This window comes from Cajanus cajan, chromosome 2 (assembly GCF_000230855.2).
Source record: "Cajanus cajan strain Asha chromosome 2, NIPB_CcT2T_4, whole genome shotgun sequence".
NCBI lineage: Eukaryota > Viridiplantae > Streptophyta > Magnoliopsida > Fabales > Fabaceae > Cajanus > Cajanus cajan.
Window position 1 is genome coordinate 45,152,427 of NC_138518.1, and position 18,266 is coordinate 45,170,692.

The window sequence follows — 18,266 nt, forward strand, 5'->3', positions numbered from 1 at the left end:
AGTATTATATATAAGTAGTAGTGCGGTATTATTAACAAGAGAAAAAAAATAGAGAAGACATGAGCATAGAAAAAAAAATGATGAAAAACTCACTTGAAAATTCTTGAAGCACTTGAAAAGTCACTTCAAACAATCCTCCAAAATCTTATGGGTTTGGATGGGGTTATTTTATGAATTTGATATTTATAGATACTACTAAAAAGTCCATCAAAATCCCTCTAATACAACAATCATTTAAAATCTCTATATTTTTTAATACCAATAGATTGTTTTTAAATTGTAAAAAGTCTCAAATGAATACCAATGAATTTTAATGGACTCTTTAAAAAATCTTGAAAATTTTGATTGAATACCATTGAATTATTTTTAAGTGACATAAAATTCTGATTGAATACCAATGGATTTTTTTACTAAAAAAAAAAGTCTTTTAAAATCCTATAAAATCCTAAATCAATACGCCCCAACCTCAAGGGTGTGGTTCAGCGGTAGGGTTGATCCACGCTTAAGCAAGGTCAGGTGTTCGAAGCTTGCCTTGTGTATGCAGCTGCGTTAAATCTTGGGGCCAGCTATCCCACCCTTTGAGGTGCCTCCAACGTAGCGAGGAGATTAGTCATTGCTATCGGCGGTGGATACTCCAGGGACGAACCAAAAAAAAAAAATCAATACGCCCCCTAATTTTTAACTGAAAAAAGAGGAAAAGGGGAAGAGAAGAAACTCAGCGACAGTGGAGACGGGGTTAATAGAAGCGTGGTGGTGACGAAGGTACGACAGGAGGCTTGGGAAGAAGAAAGAAAAGGAATAAGAGAGAAGAAAGAAGAAGAAAAGAAAAAGAAAGAGAAAGAGAGGCGTGGGAGAAGAAGAAAAAAAAGAAAAAAAAAAACCATTGGTGATGGTGTTAGAAGAAAAAAAAATTAAAAAAAAAAATTCGTCAATGATGGTAGAAGAGAAAAAGAAAAAATAATATTGAGTAAATTTTTAAGTTAAAAATTTATTATATATTTAAAATATTTTTTTAAAATTAAATAAAATTATTACTTGATATGTAATAATTAAAAATAATTTTTAATTTATATGTATCTTAATTTCAATGAAATTCAACATTAAAAAATTATAAAATATCAAATTCATTAGAATTGTTTGAAGAAATTCACTTAATAAAAAATAGAGTAAAATTATTTAATAGCAAACATCTTTAAAGAGTTGTTCCTATTAGAGATCTGTACTATATATTTATATACTAAACAATCTTTAGTGTACCTAAATACAATTCAATCTGGCAAGGACCTTGTTACCATAAGACCCAAATGAATGAGTAAACAACTCAAGGACGTGATATGTTAACCCATTTGGAAACTCCAATCGCCCTCCCTTAATCCATAGTACCATTTCCCCCCTTCTTGGGCCTTTCTCCCAACCTTTGTCTTTACCCTTAGATCCATGGCCATTCTTTTCTTACTGCCACCTCCTCCCTTTCCCTCCTTTATAAGCAAATAAAATATTATCACTATTCACCTATCTACTAACTTATAATGTGCATCCTATTTACAATGATACATACTATTGGTCAGTCAATATTTTATATCAAAAGAAATGGTTTACGCATTTGCATCACCGTGAAATCAAATCATTGACACCACTTTAGCATTATAATACCTCAATTCCTCATGAGTCACAACCATATCACCTTCAGCTTTTGACTAAAGCTTTAGAGTTCTTATACTATTTTCATAACAAGAGAAGAATTGCCCTTTGCTATAGTTGGAGAGGCACTTATCCCTGCTTCTGTGGAGATGCTGTTATACTAGATAGTTTCTAAAGAGTTTGGAAAATTTTCCAGCAGAATTTCTAGTATTAGAACAAGAAAAAGAAAAGTTTTATCCGTGAAATGGATAACATAGAATACCACATACTTGAATCGTCGAGTATAACAATTAACTGTATTATAATCAAGACATAATTGCTAACTGAAAAGTTTATTTTATTTAAAACAAAAAGTTACAATCAAAATGTTATTAGAATATATTTTTGCTTAAAGTATATGTTCTATATACAACATTTCGCAGTAAATAAAAAATATACAATCATGTGACTACACATGCAAAGATGCCATGCTGTCGGTCAGTCAACATTTAAGCAATAAAACAAATCCAAAATACATAGAGATTCACGCATTTAGAGTACTGCTGAATGTGAAATCAAAACATTACTGGCCATTGTTTATATATAATACATCAATTTCTCACTAAGCCGAGTCCCTATCACATTCAACAAACTAGCTAAAGCTGCAGAGTTCTGATACTATTTGCATAACAAGAGCAGAAATGGCCTTTGCTATGGTGGGAGAGGCTCTTATCTCTGCTTCAGTGGAGATCTTGCTGGATAGAATTACTTCTTCAGAGTTTCGAGATTACTTTGCCAACAGAAAGCTCAATGTTTCTCTCTTGGATGAGCTGAAGATAAAGTTGTTGTCACTCAATGCTGTGCTGAATGATGCTGAGGAAAAACAGATCACTGATCTTGCAGTGAGGGCATGGCTTGATGAGCTCAAAGATGCTGTCTTAGATGCTGAGGACTTGTTGGATGAAATCAACACAGATTCTCTGAGGAGCAAGGTGGAGGGAGAATCTAAAACCTTAACTACCCGGGTCAGATCATTACTTTCTTCTCCCTTTAATCAATTTTATAGTAGCATAAATTCCAAGCTTGAAGCAATATCTACAAGGCTAGAACATTTTGTGAAACATAAAGATATTCTTGGTTTGCAAAGTGTTTCCAGGAGAGTATCTTCCAGAACAGTTACAGATTCATTGGTTGAATCTGTTGTTGTTGCTAGGGAGGATGACAAAGAGAAGCTATTGAGAATGCTTCTATCTGATGAAGATGGGAAGAACAATCATATAGAAGTGCTGACAATATTGGGCATGGGTGGTCTTGGAAAAACAACCCTAGCTCAATGTCTTTATAATGATAATGCAGTGCAGAAACATTTTGATTTGACAACTTGGGCATGGGTATCTGATGATTTTGATGTGTTTAGAGTTACGAAGACAATTGTTGAATCTGTCACTTCTAAAAAGAGTGATAGTAGTAATTTAGATGCACTTCGGGTTGAATTGAAGAACAACTTGACTGATAAAAAATTCTTGCTTGTGCTCGATGACCTTTGGAATGAAAAATACAATGACTGGAATCATTTAATAGCACCTTTTACCAGTGGAAAGAAGGGAAGTAAGATCATTGTAACAACCCGACAACATAGAGTTGCACAAATAACACATACATTTCCCATATGTGAGCTGAATCGTCTAACAGATGAAAATTGTTGGTGTATACTAGCAAAACATGCATTTGGAAATGAAGGATTCAACAAATATCCAATGCTAGAAGAAATTGGTAGAAAAATTGCAAGAAAATGCAATGGCCTACCACTAGCAGCTAAAACATTGGGAGGTCTTTTGAGATCAGTTGTTGATGTAGAGGAATGGGATCGAATTCTGAACAGCAACTTATGGGCACATGACGATGTTACACCTGCTTTACGCATATAAGTTATCTTCATCTTCCGGCACATTTGAAAAGATGTTTTGCTTATTGCTCAATTTTTCCCAAACAACATTTGTTGGATAGGAAGGAATTGATTTTGTTATGGATGGCTGAAGGCTTTCTTCAACAAATTCATGGAGAGAAATCATTGGAATCAGTAGGTGATGAATGCTTTAATGAATTGTTATCTAGATCTTTAATTGAAAATGACAAAGCTAAACCAGAGGAAAAGTTTCGAATGCATGATCTCATCTATGATTTAGCCAGACTAGTATCGGGGAAAAGTTCTTACAACTTTGATGGTGATGAAATCCCAAGAACTACTCGTCATTTAGCATTTCCTATGAAATTATATGATGTCTCTAAAAGATTTGAGGCCTTGTATGAGCTAAAGTTTGTGCGCACCTTTCTACCACAGTCCCCATATGTATATTATCATTACTTAACCAAAAGGGTATCACATGGTTGGCTTCCTAAACTAAGATGTTTGCGAACACTGTCATTGTCAACATACAGAAATATCACTGAGTTGCCTGATTCAATTGGAAATTTGGTGCTTTTGCGGTATCTTGACCTTTCCTCTACTTCCATCAAAAGACTACCTGATGCAACCTTTACACTTTACAATTTGCAAACTCTGAAATTAGCAAATTGTAAATTTCTTATGCAGCTTTCAGGACAGATAGCAAATTTGGTCAATCTACGCCACCTAGATATTAGGGACACAAATTTGAATGAGATACCAAAACAAATATGCAAACTACAAGATCTTCGTACATTGACTTCCTTTGTTGTAGGAAGGGAAGACGGATTAAGGATCAAAGAATTAGGAAAATTTCTTTTTCTACAAGGTAACCTTTCCATTTTGAAGCTACAAAATGTTGTTAATCCCATGGATGCATTTCAAGCCAACATGAAGAAAAAAAAGCAGATTGAGGAGCTTACACTGAAGTGGGGAGAAGATCCACAAGATTCACAAATTGAGAAAGATGTATTTGAGAACCTACAACCATCAACAAATCTAAAGAAACTCACCATCAGATACTATAGTGGCACAAGCTTTCCGAAATGGTTAAGTGAGTCTTCGTATTCGAATGTTATAGTCCTTCGTATCAGTGACTGCAACTATTGCTTGTCACTTCCACCATTTGGACAATTACCTTCACTTAAGGAGCTTGTGATTCAAAGGATGGAAATGGTGAAGACAGTTGATGAAGAATTCTATAGCAACAATGAAAGATCCTCTTTATTTCAGCCATTTCCAATGTTGGAGAGTCTCCAGTTTGAAGAGATGTTAGAATGGGAGGAGTGGCTACCATTTAAAGGTGAAAATAGCGAATTTCCTTTTCCTTTGCTGAAGCATTTGAGTTTATCCGAATGTCCGAAGTTGAGAGGAAACTTGCCCAACCATCTGCCTTCATTAAAAGAGGTTAGTATCTCAAAGTGCAACCAATTAGAGGCAAAATCATGTGATCTACACTGGAACACATCAATTGAATCTTTAAGAATTAGTGAAGGGGGAAAAGGCTTGTTGTCTTTTCTTGACGAATTTTCGTATGAGAAGCTAAATATTTTCAAATGGGATAGCTTGTCGTGTTTGCCAAGAATGATACTAGGTGCCAATTGTCTTCAATGGTTGACTCTTAAGAGGATCCCCTCTTTGATTTCCTTCCCAAATGATGGTTTGCCCACGTCATTGAAATCACTTGAGATTAATTATTGTGAGAACTTAGAATTTTTATCTCATGAAACGTGGCACAAATACACATCACTTGAATCTCTGGAAATTAGGCATAGTTGTCATTCTCTTACGTCCATTACATTAGATTGTTTCCCTGCTCTTGAACGTCTAAGCATCATCTCGTGTCCCAACTTGGAAGTAATTACTACTCAAGGTGGAGGGCCTGCTCCCAAATTAATAAATTTTGAGGTCCGTTATTGTGAGAAACTTAGGTCACTTCCAGAACTGATTGATCTCCCTTCCCTTAAAGACTTAAGTCTCTCTAAGCTTGCAGTGGTAGGATCATTGGGTGCAAGGTGTTTGCCTTCAAGTTTACAATCACTGAGGGTTGATGTTGGAATGTTATCATGTATGTCTAAAGATGAGTTAGGTTTCGTATTCCAACGCCTCACTTCTCTATTTGAGCTTTGTATTGAGGGTGGTGGGGAGGCAGATGTTGTTAACATCCTGCTGAAGGAGCCGTTACTGCCCACTTCTCTCCAACGGTTGTCCCTTGAGAGTCTTGATGGTTTGAAGTGTTTGGGAATGGAAGGAAAAGGGCTTCAACATCTCACATCTCTCCAGTCTCTCTCCCTATGGGGTTTAGATGAATTGAAGGGAATGGGCTTCAACATCTCACTTCTCTTCGATACCTTGAGATCAGTTATTGTGGAAGCCTAGAGTCCTTGCCAGAAGATCACTTGCCATCCTCTTTTGAATTTTTGACTATAAGGAACTGTCCTTTACTAGAAGAAAGGTATCAAAATCAGAAAGGGAAATATTGGTCTAAGATTGCCCACATTCCTTCCATCTCGATAAAGGATGAAGTGATAATATGAGTGGTTGGATGACTAGAAATCATCGAAAAGGTAAAGCCTTAAATTATTTCCACAAAGTATGATGTCAATTTAATATCTCACTATACACATATAAACACGACTCTAACGCTTGACTGCTGAAATTATTATCTACATATAGATTAAAGCGGTCGTGAACTAATCTTATTGATAATTTTGATCTTGAAATTTTTACAAGAGATGAATATATTTTTCTTTTCCTTATTAAAAGCAGTTGGTAGCTGAGGTGGTGGGCACATGATATTTGTCGGTTGTGAAGGTTCCAAATTGCTCTATTAGTTGCATTGAATCAGCTTAACCAAACTCTACAAATTTCCTCGTTATCATTTGTAATTGGTCAAACCAAACTTGTGGTTTGTTGATGTTGAATGTTGATGTCCAATTAGTTAGTTTTCTTTCGATGAACTATCTTTGTTTGTAAAATTAGAATGTATTTGATTATATTTGTGATGTTGGTGTAGAATCATCCAATTTAATGCAAATTAGAAACTAAATTTTGTATTCAATCATTTCCTGATGACTAACAGTGTTTTTTTGTAATAAAATATATGTAAACCCTATTCTTTTGTCTTTGCTCCAAGTTGAATAGATATTCCAAAGAACCTATTTTGATTATAGTACTAACTTGCAAGCGATAGATTGATCAGATTCTTTTATTTACTGATTTTGAGTTTGTGATATATTTAATAAGTGATCAATGACTTGATTTCTTCTTTCATTTAGTTGCTGTAATTAAAGTCTTAATTTTATTTTAGAGCCCAGAATCATTATCAATAGTTGATAAATTTATTGTTATTAATTATTAGCTAGATATTAGTCAGTGTGGTGCACGGATTGATAAATCAATACATATAATATTTTTAAAATTTTGATATTTCATTTTAATTTGTTATATTCTTTTGTGTAAAAAAAGTGAAGTAGATTGATTTATAATTGTAGAATACATTCTCATGTATATGTAAAATTTTATAGAATAATCAATTTAATATGATAAGGTAACAAAAGATACATATTGAATTGACAGTTATATGTACGTTACTTTTAAAATATAATGATGACTTTAATTGATATTTCAAACTCTTAAAATAAAAAATTAAATGACACTACATTTGCAAAATGCTTATTTTGTATTATAAAATTATTTGAGATATCAATAGGATAAAAAATATATTGGATGAATTTTATATGTATTGATAATGATATTATAATACATCATAAAAAAAATTCTAGTAATAATGAACTATTATAGACAAATATTTATCATGCTTCAAATGATAAAATTTCATAGTATTAAATTAAATGATTTGAAGAATTAATTTAAACCAAAGTTTATTAATAGATTGTGTATTTTTTTTACTGGATATAAGTCTTTTAATTTTAGGTATATTATAAAATTATAAATTTAAAATGTAAATTTATCTTATTTATTCAAATTATATGTCCTCATTTCTCAATGCATCTCATTTCAAATATAAATAATTTATTTTCATTTTTATTCAAAATACACGACTTGATTAAATCAATAAAACATATATTAAAATTTTATTTAATTAGACAATTGCCAAAATAAAATTTTGAAATCTATAGATAATTAGTAACTGATAATTGTAAAATACATTTAGTTGTTATAATTGATGATCAGTAACATGTGGTTATAAATTACATTTAATTAACAGCCAAATATCAATAATTAATTTTATAATTAAAAAATTATTTTAATTGATATTAAATCAAATATGATAGTATTTTCTTCCAACAATGATTTTATTTATATGTTTCGAATATCCATCCCTGCTCCACTACTCCATTGTTGTATATTTATTGGTGATAAAATTTATTTTAGATTACAATTCCTGAAACATGAACATTTCTAGATAAAATAAAATTTATTATTTAAAATAGGACAAAAATTCCTCATTAAAAATAAGAAAGAAATCTCATAATGAATATATTTAATCATAATTTAAAAAAAATTATCTAACTTAAAAAATCTTATGCAACATAGATGTTAGATACTAATATTAAAAGAATTGAGGAAATACTCTATATAGAAAAATATTATTGTTGTATTAGGAATTAATACACATAATTTAATTTGAAAGAAATATTTATTTTATTCATTCTTTTCATGTGGTGTGTTAAGATAAAAATTAATTTAGAAACTTAATCTGAAGGAAGTAAACATATATATCATGTCAACATTGAAATTTGTTTGCCTCTGCGAATTTGTTGAGACACAATAAAAAGAAGTTTAAATAAGTATATTTATTTTACATTTAAGTATAATTGATTTAAGAAGGAAATGAAGATTACAAATCTAGCTTATTGGATGCTTGTTGCATGGAAAATAAATAATATTTTATTGTCCTTTAGCATATCCATCTTCATGTATCCCAAAATTTTATGGTCTCAACTATTCTCATATGATTCCCCTTTTGTAAAATAAATTATCAAATCTCAAATCATGTATAAGTAAAAAAAATTAAAAGCAAAAAAAAAAATGAAAGAATATATATCACTTTAGATTTTCTATGTATCGCAAAATTTGATGGCCCTAACAATTCTCATAAGATTCTCCTTCTTTTGCAAATTATGTTTGAGAAAAAAAATTAAGAGTGAGAAAGGAGGAAGAAAGAATATCACTTTAGATTTCCTATGAAAATTGCAATGTGAAATAAGAATTGGACAATATAAGAGTGAATGATTAAATAGGTTAATTTAGGTAAAAATTGATAATGAAAGGTGGATTTCTTATGTGTCTCAAAATATGATGGCATTGACAGTTTTCATAAGATTCTCATTCTCTTGCAAAATAAATTATCAAATCTCAAATCATATTTGAGAAAGAAAAAAAATTCAAAGTGAACAAGGAGGAAGAAAAAATATCACTTTAGATTGCTATGTGAAATAAGAATTGGATAACATAACAGTGAATGATTGTGAAATAAGAATTAGATAACATAAGAGTAATGATTGAATAAATTAATTTAGATTAAAATTGATAATGAAAGGTGGATTGAATAGAATAATTAATAAAAGAGAGATATAATAGAAAATTGTTTAAAAATTGACACAAATAAATTTCTTGAAGTGGCATAGGATAATCCAATCAATGATGTGGCAACATAACATTGAGTAACTCGACTTTTATTTTATAAATAAATTTCATAAATATTTTTAATTATATTTGACCCATTAATTCAACTAATGTCCTACAATTTTAAGTGTCCAAAATTAAAATATAATAAATATTTTGTTAATTATTATAATCTCATATCAAAGAACTTACATTATTTTATTTTTTCTAGAGAGTTTTTTATTGATAGATTAAGATAAATTTTTTTAACTCAAGATTAAGGTAATATTAGTCATTAGAAGTTCTCTATTAAGATTACATCCATGTGTGAATCATCAATACATGTAAATCAATAAATTATTCACAATAACCTTATAACAAAAATTAATTAAAATTAAAATTATAAAGAGACTTGATTATTATATAATCCTTATTATGATAATAAATCTTTAATTTTAATCAAATACCTTATCAGACCAATTATTTAATTTAATGAATACTTTATCATTAAAACTAAAATTTATTACATGATGAATACATATTTACACCCAACAGAACTTCCCATATAATAAACACTTCCACACAAGGCTCAATACCACATTGTATTTCTTGAGCATAGATCTCTTCTTTTTACTATTACACAATTTTCTCAATAGAACAATTGCCACATGTTATGACTTAGGCATATAAAAGGAAGCACACTAGTTTATTAGGTAGAAAAATCTCATTTAAATACACCTCAATTAAACTTGTTATTCTACTAATATGTGAACCTCTTGACCATACAAAAGGGATAGAAATTGATAAAGCTGAATTACATACCAAATTAACTCACTTAAATTTGTGCAGAGCCAAAGCCCATAACAGCCTTCAGCACATCAACTAACTTAAGATGTGCAGTTAGCTGAGGGAAATGGCCACTCATGTCTATGATCTCCAAAGTGGACATCCCTTTCATTTTCTCCTCCAAATAATTCCCTACGCTTAGTGGAACTGCCGCATCATTACTTGACTGGATGATAGTGCATGGTATCTCAACCTTTTCAAGCATGTCTCTGTAGTCACTGAAAAACACTGTTTTGGCTAAGGACACTGCAACTTCAGCTCCCATTCTTTTCAAGCAGTTTTGGAATTTTTCAACAAAGACAGCGTCATTTGGATCCACAGCAATAGGAGCATAGTATGAAACCCAATTTTCGTATTGAAACTCTATGTTTGATACCAATTCCTCAACATTTGACCTCTCAAAGCCACCTTTATACCCATCTGTATTTATATACCTATACGAGTAATGATATGATGTTATTTGGAAAATAATTCCCCCAAGTAAAAATGAAAATTCAGACATGTCATAGACTTTAATGTTTGATTCTAAAATTTAAGGGAAAAAACATAAATTAGATCCTTAATAAATATTTAGCAAAGGGTTCATATAGGCGTTGTAATGATTTAGATTTGTCGTGATTGGGTTTGAGTAGTAGGTTGGTTAGGATAAATGGGAGTCAAGCTGTTTAATTTGGTTTGGTTTACTGGTATAAGTTTTATGTGGGTTAAGTCGTCTCATGACAGAAGCATTTTCTTTATCCATTAATGGCAAATAGAGTTTATAAGTAGAAGTTCAAGCATACTTCAATGGTGTGGGATTTAATTTACTACGTATGAATATAGTCCAAATTTACGGTGGCAAGCATATTATGCAAAAAAGAAATGGATAAGTAGAGATGGTGGAATTCTCCTGCTGATGAAAACCTGATTAAAAATATAGTGAAGAACAGAGATCACACTTAAAAAATATTATAGATAGAAACACTATTTAGAAGGTAAAGAACTAAAACACACGAACCATTCATAGAGAGAAATTTAAAAACAAAAAAATATATATATAATCACATACTGTATACGCATTCCGTCAATATTTAATAGAAATGTTAGTAGAGGGGTTGTTTAGCACACTTCAAGAATCAAGATACACATTTTAAAAGGTAATTGATTAAGTCACAAATAGATCAAACCTCAAAATATTAATTTTTTTCTTCTAAATTTAACTTTTATACTATCATTGACCTAGAGAAGGCATTATATATCATATAATTGTAGTAATTGAGACTTAAAATATGATTAACAACATAATTAATGGATAGCATAAAACTTGTGTATTTTTAACGGAATTGGCCGGCATGGCCGGTTGTTTGGTTTTTAAAATGAATATATGTAACAAACTTCCAAATTAGAAAGTATATTTGAAAGTATTTGTTCCAAAAATTCAAGTCAACACATGGGAAAACAAAATGTAATGTTTTTCTACAGATCAAACAAAAAAAAACACAATATATATGTGTGGGAAAAATATTAACAGTAAATACTATTAAATAATAAAATTATATTAAATAAAATTCCAAACATACGTTAATTAATAACATTTTTTCATAAACAAATAATAGAAGCCTAGTAGTATAGAACTCACCTTGGGGAAGCAGTAACAAGAATGAGCCTCTTAAAAAGCTCAGGCTTTTTGGTGGAGGCAATGCAACCAATCATAGCAGACATGGAATGTCCTACAAAAGTGACACATTTGAGGTCCATCTCACCTATGATGGTGATTATGTCATCAGCTTAAGGTTCAAAGGATGTGTACTTGGCATGGTCATAGAGGCTCTTATCTGTCACAGCCCCAGAGAAGGGCCAATCAGAAAGAACTAAATTGAAATTTTCAGCTAAAAGAGGAACGATTTTGTCCCATATGGATTGGTCTGTTCCAAAACCATGACATAAAACTATGGTTTCATTGTCTGAACCTATGATTCTAGCATTCAAAGCTGTTGATAGGCTCTTTTGTGGTGTAACCATGGTTGTAATATGGTTCAATAAGAAGAGTGAGATATATCAAGTTGAGAGTGCCTTTGTTTAGTGCTCTCTGATCTTAATTTATAGTCCTTAAGAAATGGCTGAAATGTAAATAATTAAATACAAGAGATTGGAATGGTTAGAAACTCCTCTGTCAAGTGAGTATAATTAGTTATTGTGCAGCTATCATCAAATTTTAAAAAAATGATGGTAGTTTGACCCTGTCATTTTAAACAATTTAAATTAGTGAAAAAATTCTTAAGTGGGAAATGATTTTTAATGGGGTGGTTTGAGGAAATGTTGTCGTTTGAAAATAAATGTTTATTATCTTTACAAAATTTAAAAAAAAATAGAAAATAAAGTAATATTTACGCAATTAAAAGCAGCAACAAAAATATTTGACAAATGAAATAACCCTAAATATTTTGATCTACTATTTGTTCATTTTGATAACCCCACCTCCCCCATTAAATATACAAAATTTTGAAAAATTAGTAGGTTTAAAAAATTGACAACAAAAATATTTCAAAAAATGAAGCAATTCACCCCAAATTTTAGAGGATTCATTAAGTTAAAGATTTATGCTATTAATTTGACTTTCTACCTATATGAGGCAGTATATTTACGTAGTTCTATTAAATTTTTCTGTCCACATTGTGTGAGAGAAAAGAAATAGGACGATGCTTGCATTGGCCAAAAGCATGATGAAGTAGAAAGAGTTACCACATTCATTCCGGGGTGCAGCTGATAGCAAAAAGATGTAGTAGTAGTAGTAAGACAAAAGTGAGCCTATGATCCTTGTTGGTTATCAATCCAAAGGACGTAGTTGTAAGGCAAAAGTTATGAAATACACAAGTTCAAAATCCCATTGCACCAGGTGTCGTAACAATGTAAACACTGCCTTCTAAATAAATATATGGCAGTTATCAGGAAAAGGCTTCAATGGAGACCACATTAATATCCTGGCCTTACAGAGATAAAACATGCATAATCTTAATCGTGAAATAGACAGAAATCACACACAAACTTCCAGAGAAACTTTCATTATCTCAAATCCTAAAAATTTTCATCACATTACCTGAATGTACAACATACAAACTTATAATAAATAGGGACTGTAGTTAAACTGTGAAGGAAGGAAAACCAAAATTCAATTTGCTTATGCAACCAGCAAAATGCCTTTAACAGTATAATCCTTTAGATATTAGTCCAGCAACCTCAACAATTTCATTGAAGGACAATAAGCTCAGGCTTTTCCTACAAAACAAATTAACAAATATCTGATTTCCAAAAGTCATCATCCAGGCTATCTATTTTCTCACCAACAAGAAATGCATGCACCTGATCTCCGGTTTGAACCCAACTGCAACCAGGATTTTTCTTGGCCCCCCTTGACTTCATCAATTCCCTAACCTTGTTTGCCTCGTCCCATCTTTCAGCTTCTGCATACATATTTGAAAGGAGTATATAGTATCCACAGTGCTGGGGCTTTAATTTAAACAAATGTTCAGCTGCCCAGTGACCCAATTCTATGTTCCCATGAATCCGGCATGCTCCGAGCAGCGCACCCCATATATTAGTATCTGGTACAATAGAGAGGCCTCTAATAAGGTCTGCAGCTTCTCTCATTAGACCAGCCCTTCCAAGGAGATCAACCATACAAGCATAATGTGTATGTGCTGGTTCTATATTAAGATCATGCATCATCTTAAAGTATTTCCTTCCCTTCTCAATTAGCCCTCCATGGCTACATGCAGACAAAACCGCAATAAATGAAACTGAATCATATTCCACGCCGTCTTCCTTCATTGCTTCAAAAAGGTCGATTGCAGTTTCCAACTCACCCAGCATACCATAGCCCAAAATCATAGTATTCCAAGAGGCCACATCCTTGTTTTGGATACGGTCAAAGACCTTAGTAGCAAGATCTATTCGTCCACACCTGGTATACAAATCCAAGAGTGAGTTTGCCACAAAAAGATGAGTGTGAAAAAGCTTTCTCATGAGGAGACCATGGACCTCTTTGCCTTGTCTTATGGAAGCTAGATTTGCACAAGCTGATATAACACCCATGAATGAAACAATGTCAGGCGACATGCCAAAGAGTCTCATTTCTGAAAATAAACTTATAGACTCTGAGCAGTCATTTGTTCGAGAATAGCCTATAATTAGTATATTGTAGGAAACTTCGTCCCTGACAGAAATATTAAAGACATTTTGAGCGAGGTTTAAGCATCCACATTTTGAATACATGTCTGTCAGAGCATTAGAGACAAACAAATCACGAGAAGATCCAACCCGAATAATCCTGCCATGAATTTCTTTTCCAACATTTAGGAAACCTAATCTTGCACAAGCTGGAAGAACATTTGTGAAGGTAACATTGTTGGGGGTTTCTCCCTTTGCTTGCATTTGCCTCACTAGTTCTACAGCTTCAAACTCAAGCCTGTTCTGAGCAAAATTTGCAATCATAGCATTCCAAGATACTACGCTTCTGCCTTCCATTTTATTAAATATGATGGATGCTATTCTCGAAGATCCTGATTTCGCGTATATATCTATCAACGAGTTAGCAATAAAAATATCAGACTCAATAGCCATCCTTAAACTAAACCCATGGATTTGTTGGAGTTCAAGTGTGAAGTGAAGTTCCACATTGGTTAGAGTTGGGCATGTTGAGTAATATATAAGTGAGAAAGACCCACCTACCTAATGCCTTAAGGTTTTAGGTTATGTTGTGGTGTCAAGCTCACTTGTATGACTTACTCACTACCCATTGTGTGTGTGGAATGCTTCCCGGCGTTAAAAACTCTCCAACATTAGTATCAGAGCCGATGGTTCGACCAAGTGACTGGTGATCGGCTCAGACGAGTATTGGTTGGATCTAAGAGTGGGATCCTGAATGGAATTGGTAGGAGATCCAAGAGTAGGATCATCCCTTGTACTGAAAGTCTCCCTAGAGGTGTGGAGGACGTGTGTCGTTGAAGTGCAACGATAGTGCAAGTAAGGCCACCATTAAATACTCGTGGACGAAAGAAAAAAAGCTTCTGCTTGAGGAGGAGTGTGACCATGTGGAAGGGATTCACACTTGAGGGGGGAGTGTTGGAGTTCAAGTGTGAAGTGAAGTCCCACATTGGTTAGAGTTGGGCATGTTGAGTAATATATAAGTGAGAAAGACCCACCTACCTGATGCCTTAAGGTTTTAGGTTATGTTGTGGTGTCAAGCTCACTTGTATGACTTACTCACTACCCATTGTGTGGAATGCTTCCCGGCGTTAAAATCTCTCCAATAGGATTTCCATTCCCCATTTGAAAAGTCCTAATTCTCCTAATACAGGTAGCATACTAGAAATGGTGACAGAGTTTGGTCTCATTCCAGTACCAATCATCAACCTAAATACATCCAAAGCATCCATATATTTCCCTCTAAAAGAAAAACTAGTAATGATAGAATTCCAGGAAACCACATTTCTCTCATCAATTTCATCAAAAACTTTCTTGGAAGCCTTCTCACTCCCACATTTCTCATAAAACTTAGCATCCAAAGCATAAAACTTGTCCTTTTAAAGGAGTTGGCCGGCAGCTTGGTTTTTAAAATGAATATATGTAGCAAACTTCCAAATTAGAAAGTACATTTTCAAAAGTATTAATTGTACCAAAAATTCAAGTTAACATATGGGAAAGCAATTTTTTTTAATAATTATGCTTATTGTGCTTGAGTGGCATTCTGCAATTAATATACATCATATATCAAATACTATATGCACACAGTCTTCATTATTAACTAGATATTAACGCGTGCAACGCACGGGAAATAATATAATATATTTTGAAAAAATTAAATTTATATTTAATAAATTTTTACTAAAATATATATTAAGTAAATGCTATTTAAAATTTTAATAATTAACAGAAATGATTTTATAATTTTTAACAAATTAACGTTACATATTTATAATTGATTTGCGATTAAGAGACTCTGTTAGATTAATAGGTTAATTATTAAAAAAAAACTCAATAAAAATTATGTTTAAAAATAATAAATATTATACTTAATTGACTAAATAAGAATTAATCAATTTTTTGAGATATATAAAACTTGATTTACTTTCATATTAATTTTGGTACTAATTAGCAAAGAAAATTATGGTACTCTTTTATTTTAATGAAAATTTAGATAAAATATTAAAGCACATGAAATATATAATAAGTGAGTATAAGTAATGCAAAATTTGTCTCTTGAAAATTATAATTTTTTTCTACTTTTCAAGTATTTTCTTCTATGTGAAAATGCATAAATATGATAGAAATTCCTTTTAATTTTAAAAGATAGTTTAATGTTATTATTATATTTTAAATGTAGGACAAAAATTTAAATGATTATACATAAAATGTAATAAATGAATAAAATTAATGCAAAATAATAAATACAATAAATTATGCATAAAAATACTTAAATTATAAATCAAATCATATAAATTGATTTGATTTTCTGTCATCAAAAAATTATGCATAATACAAATTGATATAAAAGAAGAATAATTTTTATTAGCATTAATTTTTATAAGATTCTTATTTGACTGTATTTTAGCTCTATAATTCAAATTAAGTTTCATTGTAATTAAGCTAATTTCTATAGCATTGTATAAAAAACAATACTCATACAGATATGTTAATCTAATTATATGTGTAGGTACCATACTTTAAAATAGATGAAAATAAAATTATTTATAATAACTATTTAATTAATATAAATTAATTTAGATAATAATGTCATAATAAAATGAAATAATTATATTACAATATATATCGTGTAACTGCTATTTAAAATTTTAATTAATAGTTATATATTTATATTGATTTACAATCAAGAGACCCAATTTGATTAATAACTTGGTTATTGAAAAATTAACTCAATAAAAATTTTTAAAAATAATAAATATTATACTTAATTTGGTAAATAAAAATTAACTAATTGCTTGAGATATATAAATTGTGATTTACTAAATAATTTTATATTAATTTTGGTACTAAAATGAAATGGTTAATTATCATCACTATAAGAAAAATGATAAATTGCGACGGACAAATTGCGACGGTTATCTAGAAACCGTCGTCGCTTTGATATTGCGATCCTTCATACGACAGTTTTTCAAAATCGTCGCAAAATTGTTCAACATTGCGATGGTTTATCATAAACCATCGCAAAATTGGTCGACATTGCGACTGTTTATCGTAAACCGTTACAAAATTTGTTTAACATTACGACAGTTAATCATAAATCGTTGCAAATTTTTTTTAACATTGCGATAGTTAGTCATAAATCGTCGCAAACTTTCCAACATTGCGACGGTTTACTATAAACCATCGCAATCTACAAGAGAATTTTTTTATTAGAATTTAAAAGTTTTTTTTTGAAGTATTATGTATATTATCTTAGTGAACTTATATTTTATTGACAATTTTATATATACTTCCTTTAACATAAGGTACATGATTTTTTTTTCTTTATATAATTTCAAAATCATGACCAGAATATAAATTTAACTTTCAACAAACTTATGAATTTATCTTATATGTAAGATGTGTTAGAGTAAATAAATAAATATAATTATCATTTTATAACTTAATTTTTGAGTTATCAGATCACATATTATTGAATAATTTACAATGTTAAATTTTATAAATTTTATTTTAATGTCCATCTTTTTAACACTATTAAAAATTAAAAATAAATATGTTAAATTTTATAAAAATCCAGTTTAATTTATTTATTATATAAATATATTTTTAATATCTAATATATATTTTTAGATGATAATTTATTTTAAAATATATCTTATAATAACAATTCTAAATGGAACATAAATCTTCTGATTTTTCTTATTTTTATTTTTTTAATCAATATATACAATTTTACTATTTTGATTTTTTCAATCAACGTATACAATAAATAAAAAATACAAAAGATAGACATGCATGGTACAAATTTTATTTTATCAAAAAACTATTTATTTTAATATATCACATTATATATGTGAATATTAAGACACACACACACATACACACACACACACACACACACACACACATATATATATATATATATATATATATATATATATATATGTATACATATATATATTATAATTAAACTGTTTTAAAAAATTAATTCATTATTAAGAAAATTTTTATTACATGAGAATTAATTTCTTTCAAAAATTTG

General features: G+C 30.6%; 2 protein-coding genes and 2 pseudogenes across 3 annotated transcripts; 2 read left to right on the forward strand and 2 right to left on the reverse strand.

Moving 5' to 3' along the window:
• Nucleotides 1–2,321: 2,321 nt before the first annotated feature.
• Nucleotides 2,322–3,548, forward strand: LOC145949271 (putative disease resistance RPP13-like protein 1). The gene has a single exon (XM_083069644.1). The coding sequence runs from the start codon at nucleotides 2,322–2,324 to the stop codon at nucleotides 3,546–3,548; it is 1,227 nt and encodes a 408-aa protein (XP_082925770.1).
• Nucleotides 3,549–3,649: 101 nt separating this feature from the next.
• Nucleotides 3,650–6,717, forward strand: LOC109805144 (putative disease resistance RPP13-like protein 1). Its single transcript, XM_029272764.2, has 2 exons — nucleotides 3,650–6,132; nucleotides 6,335–6,717. The coding sequence occupies exon 1, from the start codon at nucleotides 3,650–3,652 to the stop codon at nucleotides 5,942–5,944; it is 2,295 nt and encodes a 764-aa protein (XP_029128597.2). The 3' UTR covers nucleotides 5,945–6,132; nucleotides 6,335–6,717.
• A 3,203-nt stretch (nucleotides 6,718–9,920) lies between these two features.
• On the reverse strand, nucleotides 9,921–12,184 carry LOC145954284 (putative strigolactone esterase DAD2; annotated as a pseudogene). Its single transcript, XR_014431481.1, has 2 exons — nucleotides 11,661–12,184; nucleotides 9,921–10,476 (listed from the first exon to the last, which is right to left on the reverse strand). The product of XR_014431481.1 is annotated as a putative strigolactone esterase DAD2 (transcript).
• LOC145954283 (pentatricopeptide repeat-containing protein DOT4, chloroplastic pseudogene) lies at nucleotides 9,921–14,700 on the reverse strand (annotated as a pseudogene).
• Between the last annotated feature and the right edge of the window lie 3,566 nt (nucleotides 14,701–18,266).

What these genes read in the sequence shown, in the direction of transcription:
- LOC109805144 (XM_029272764.2), top strand. Translation starts at nt 3,650, where the DNA reads ATGGCTGAAGGCTTTCTTCAACAAATTCATGGAGAGAAATCATTGGAA.
- LOC145949271 (XM_083069644.1), top strand. Translation starts at nt 2,322, where the DNA reads ATGGCCTTTGCTATGGTGGGAGAGGCTCTTATCTCTGCTTCAGTGGAG.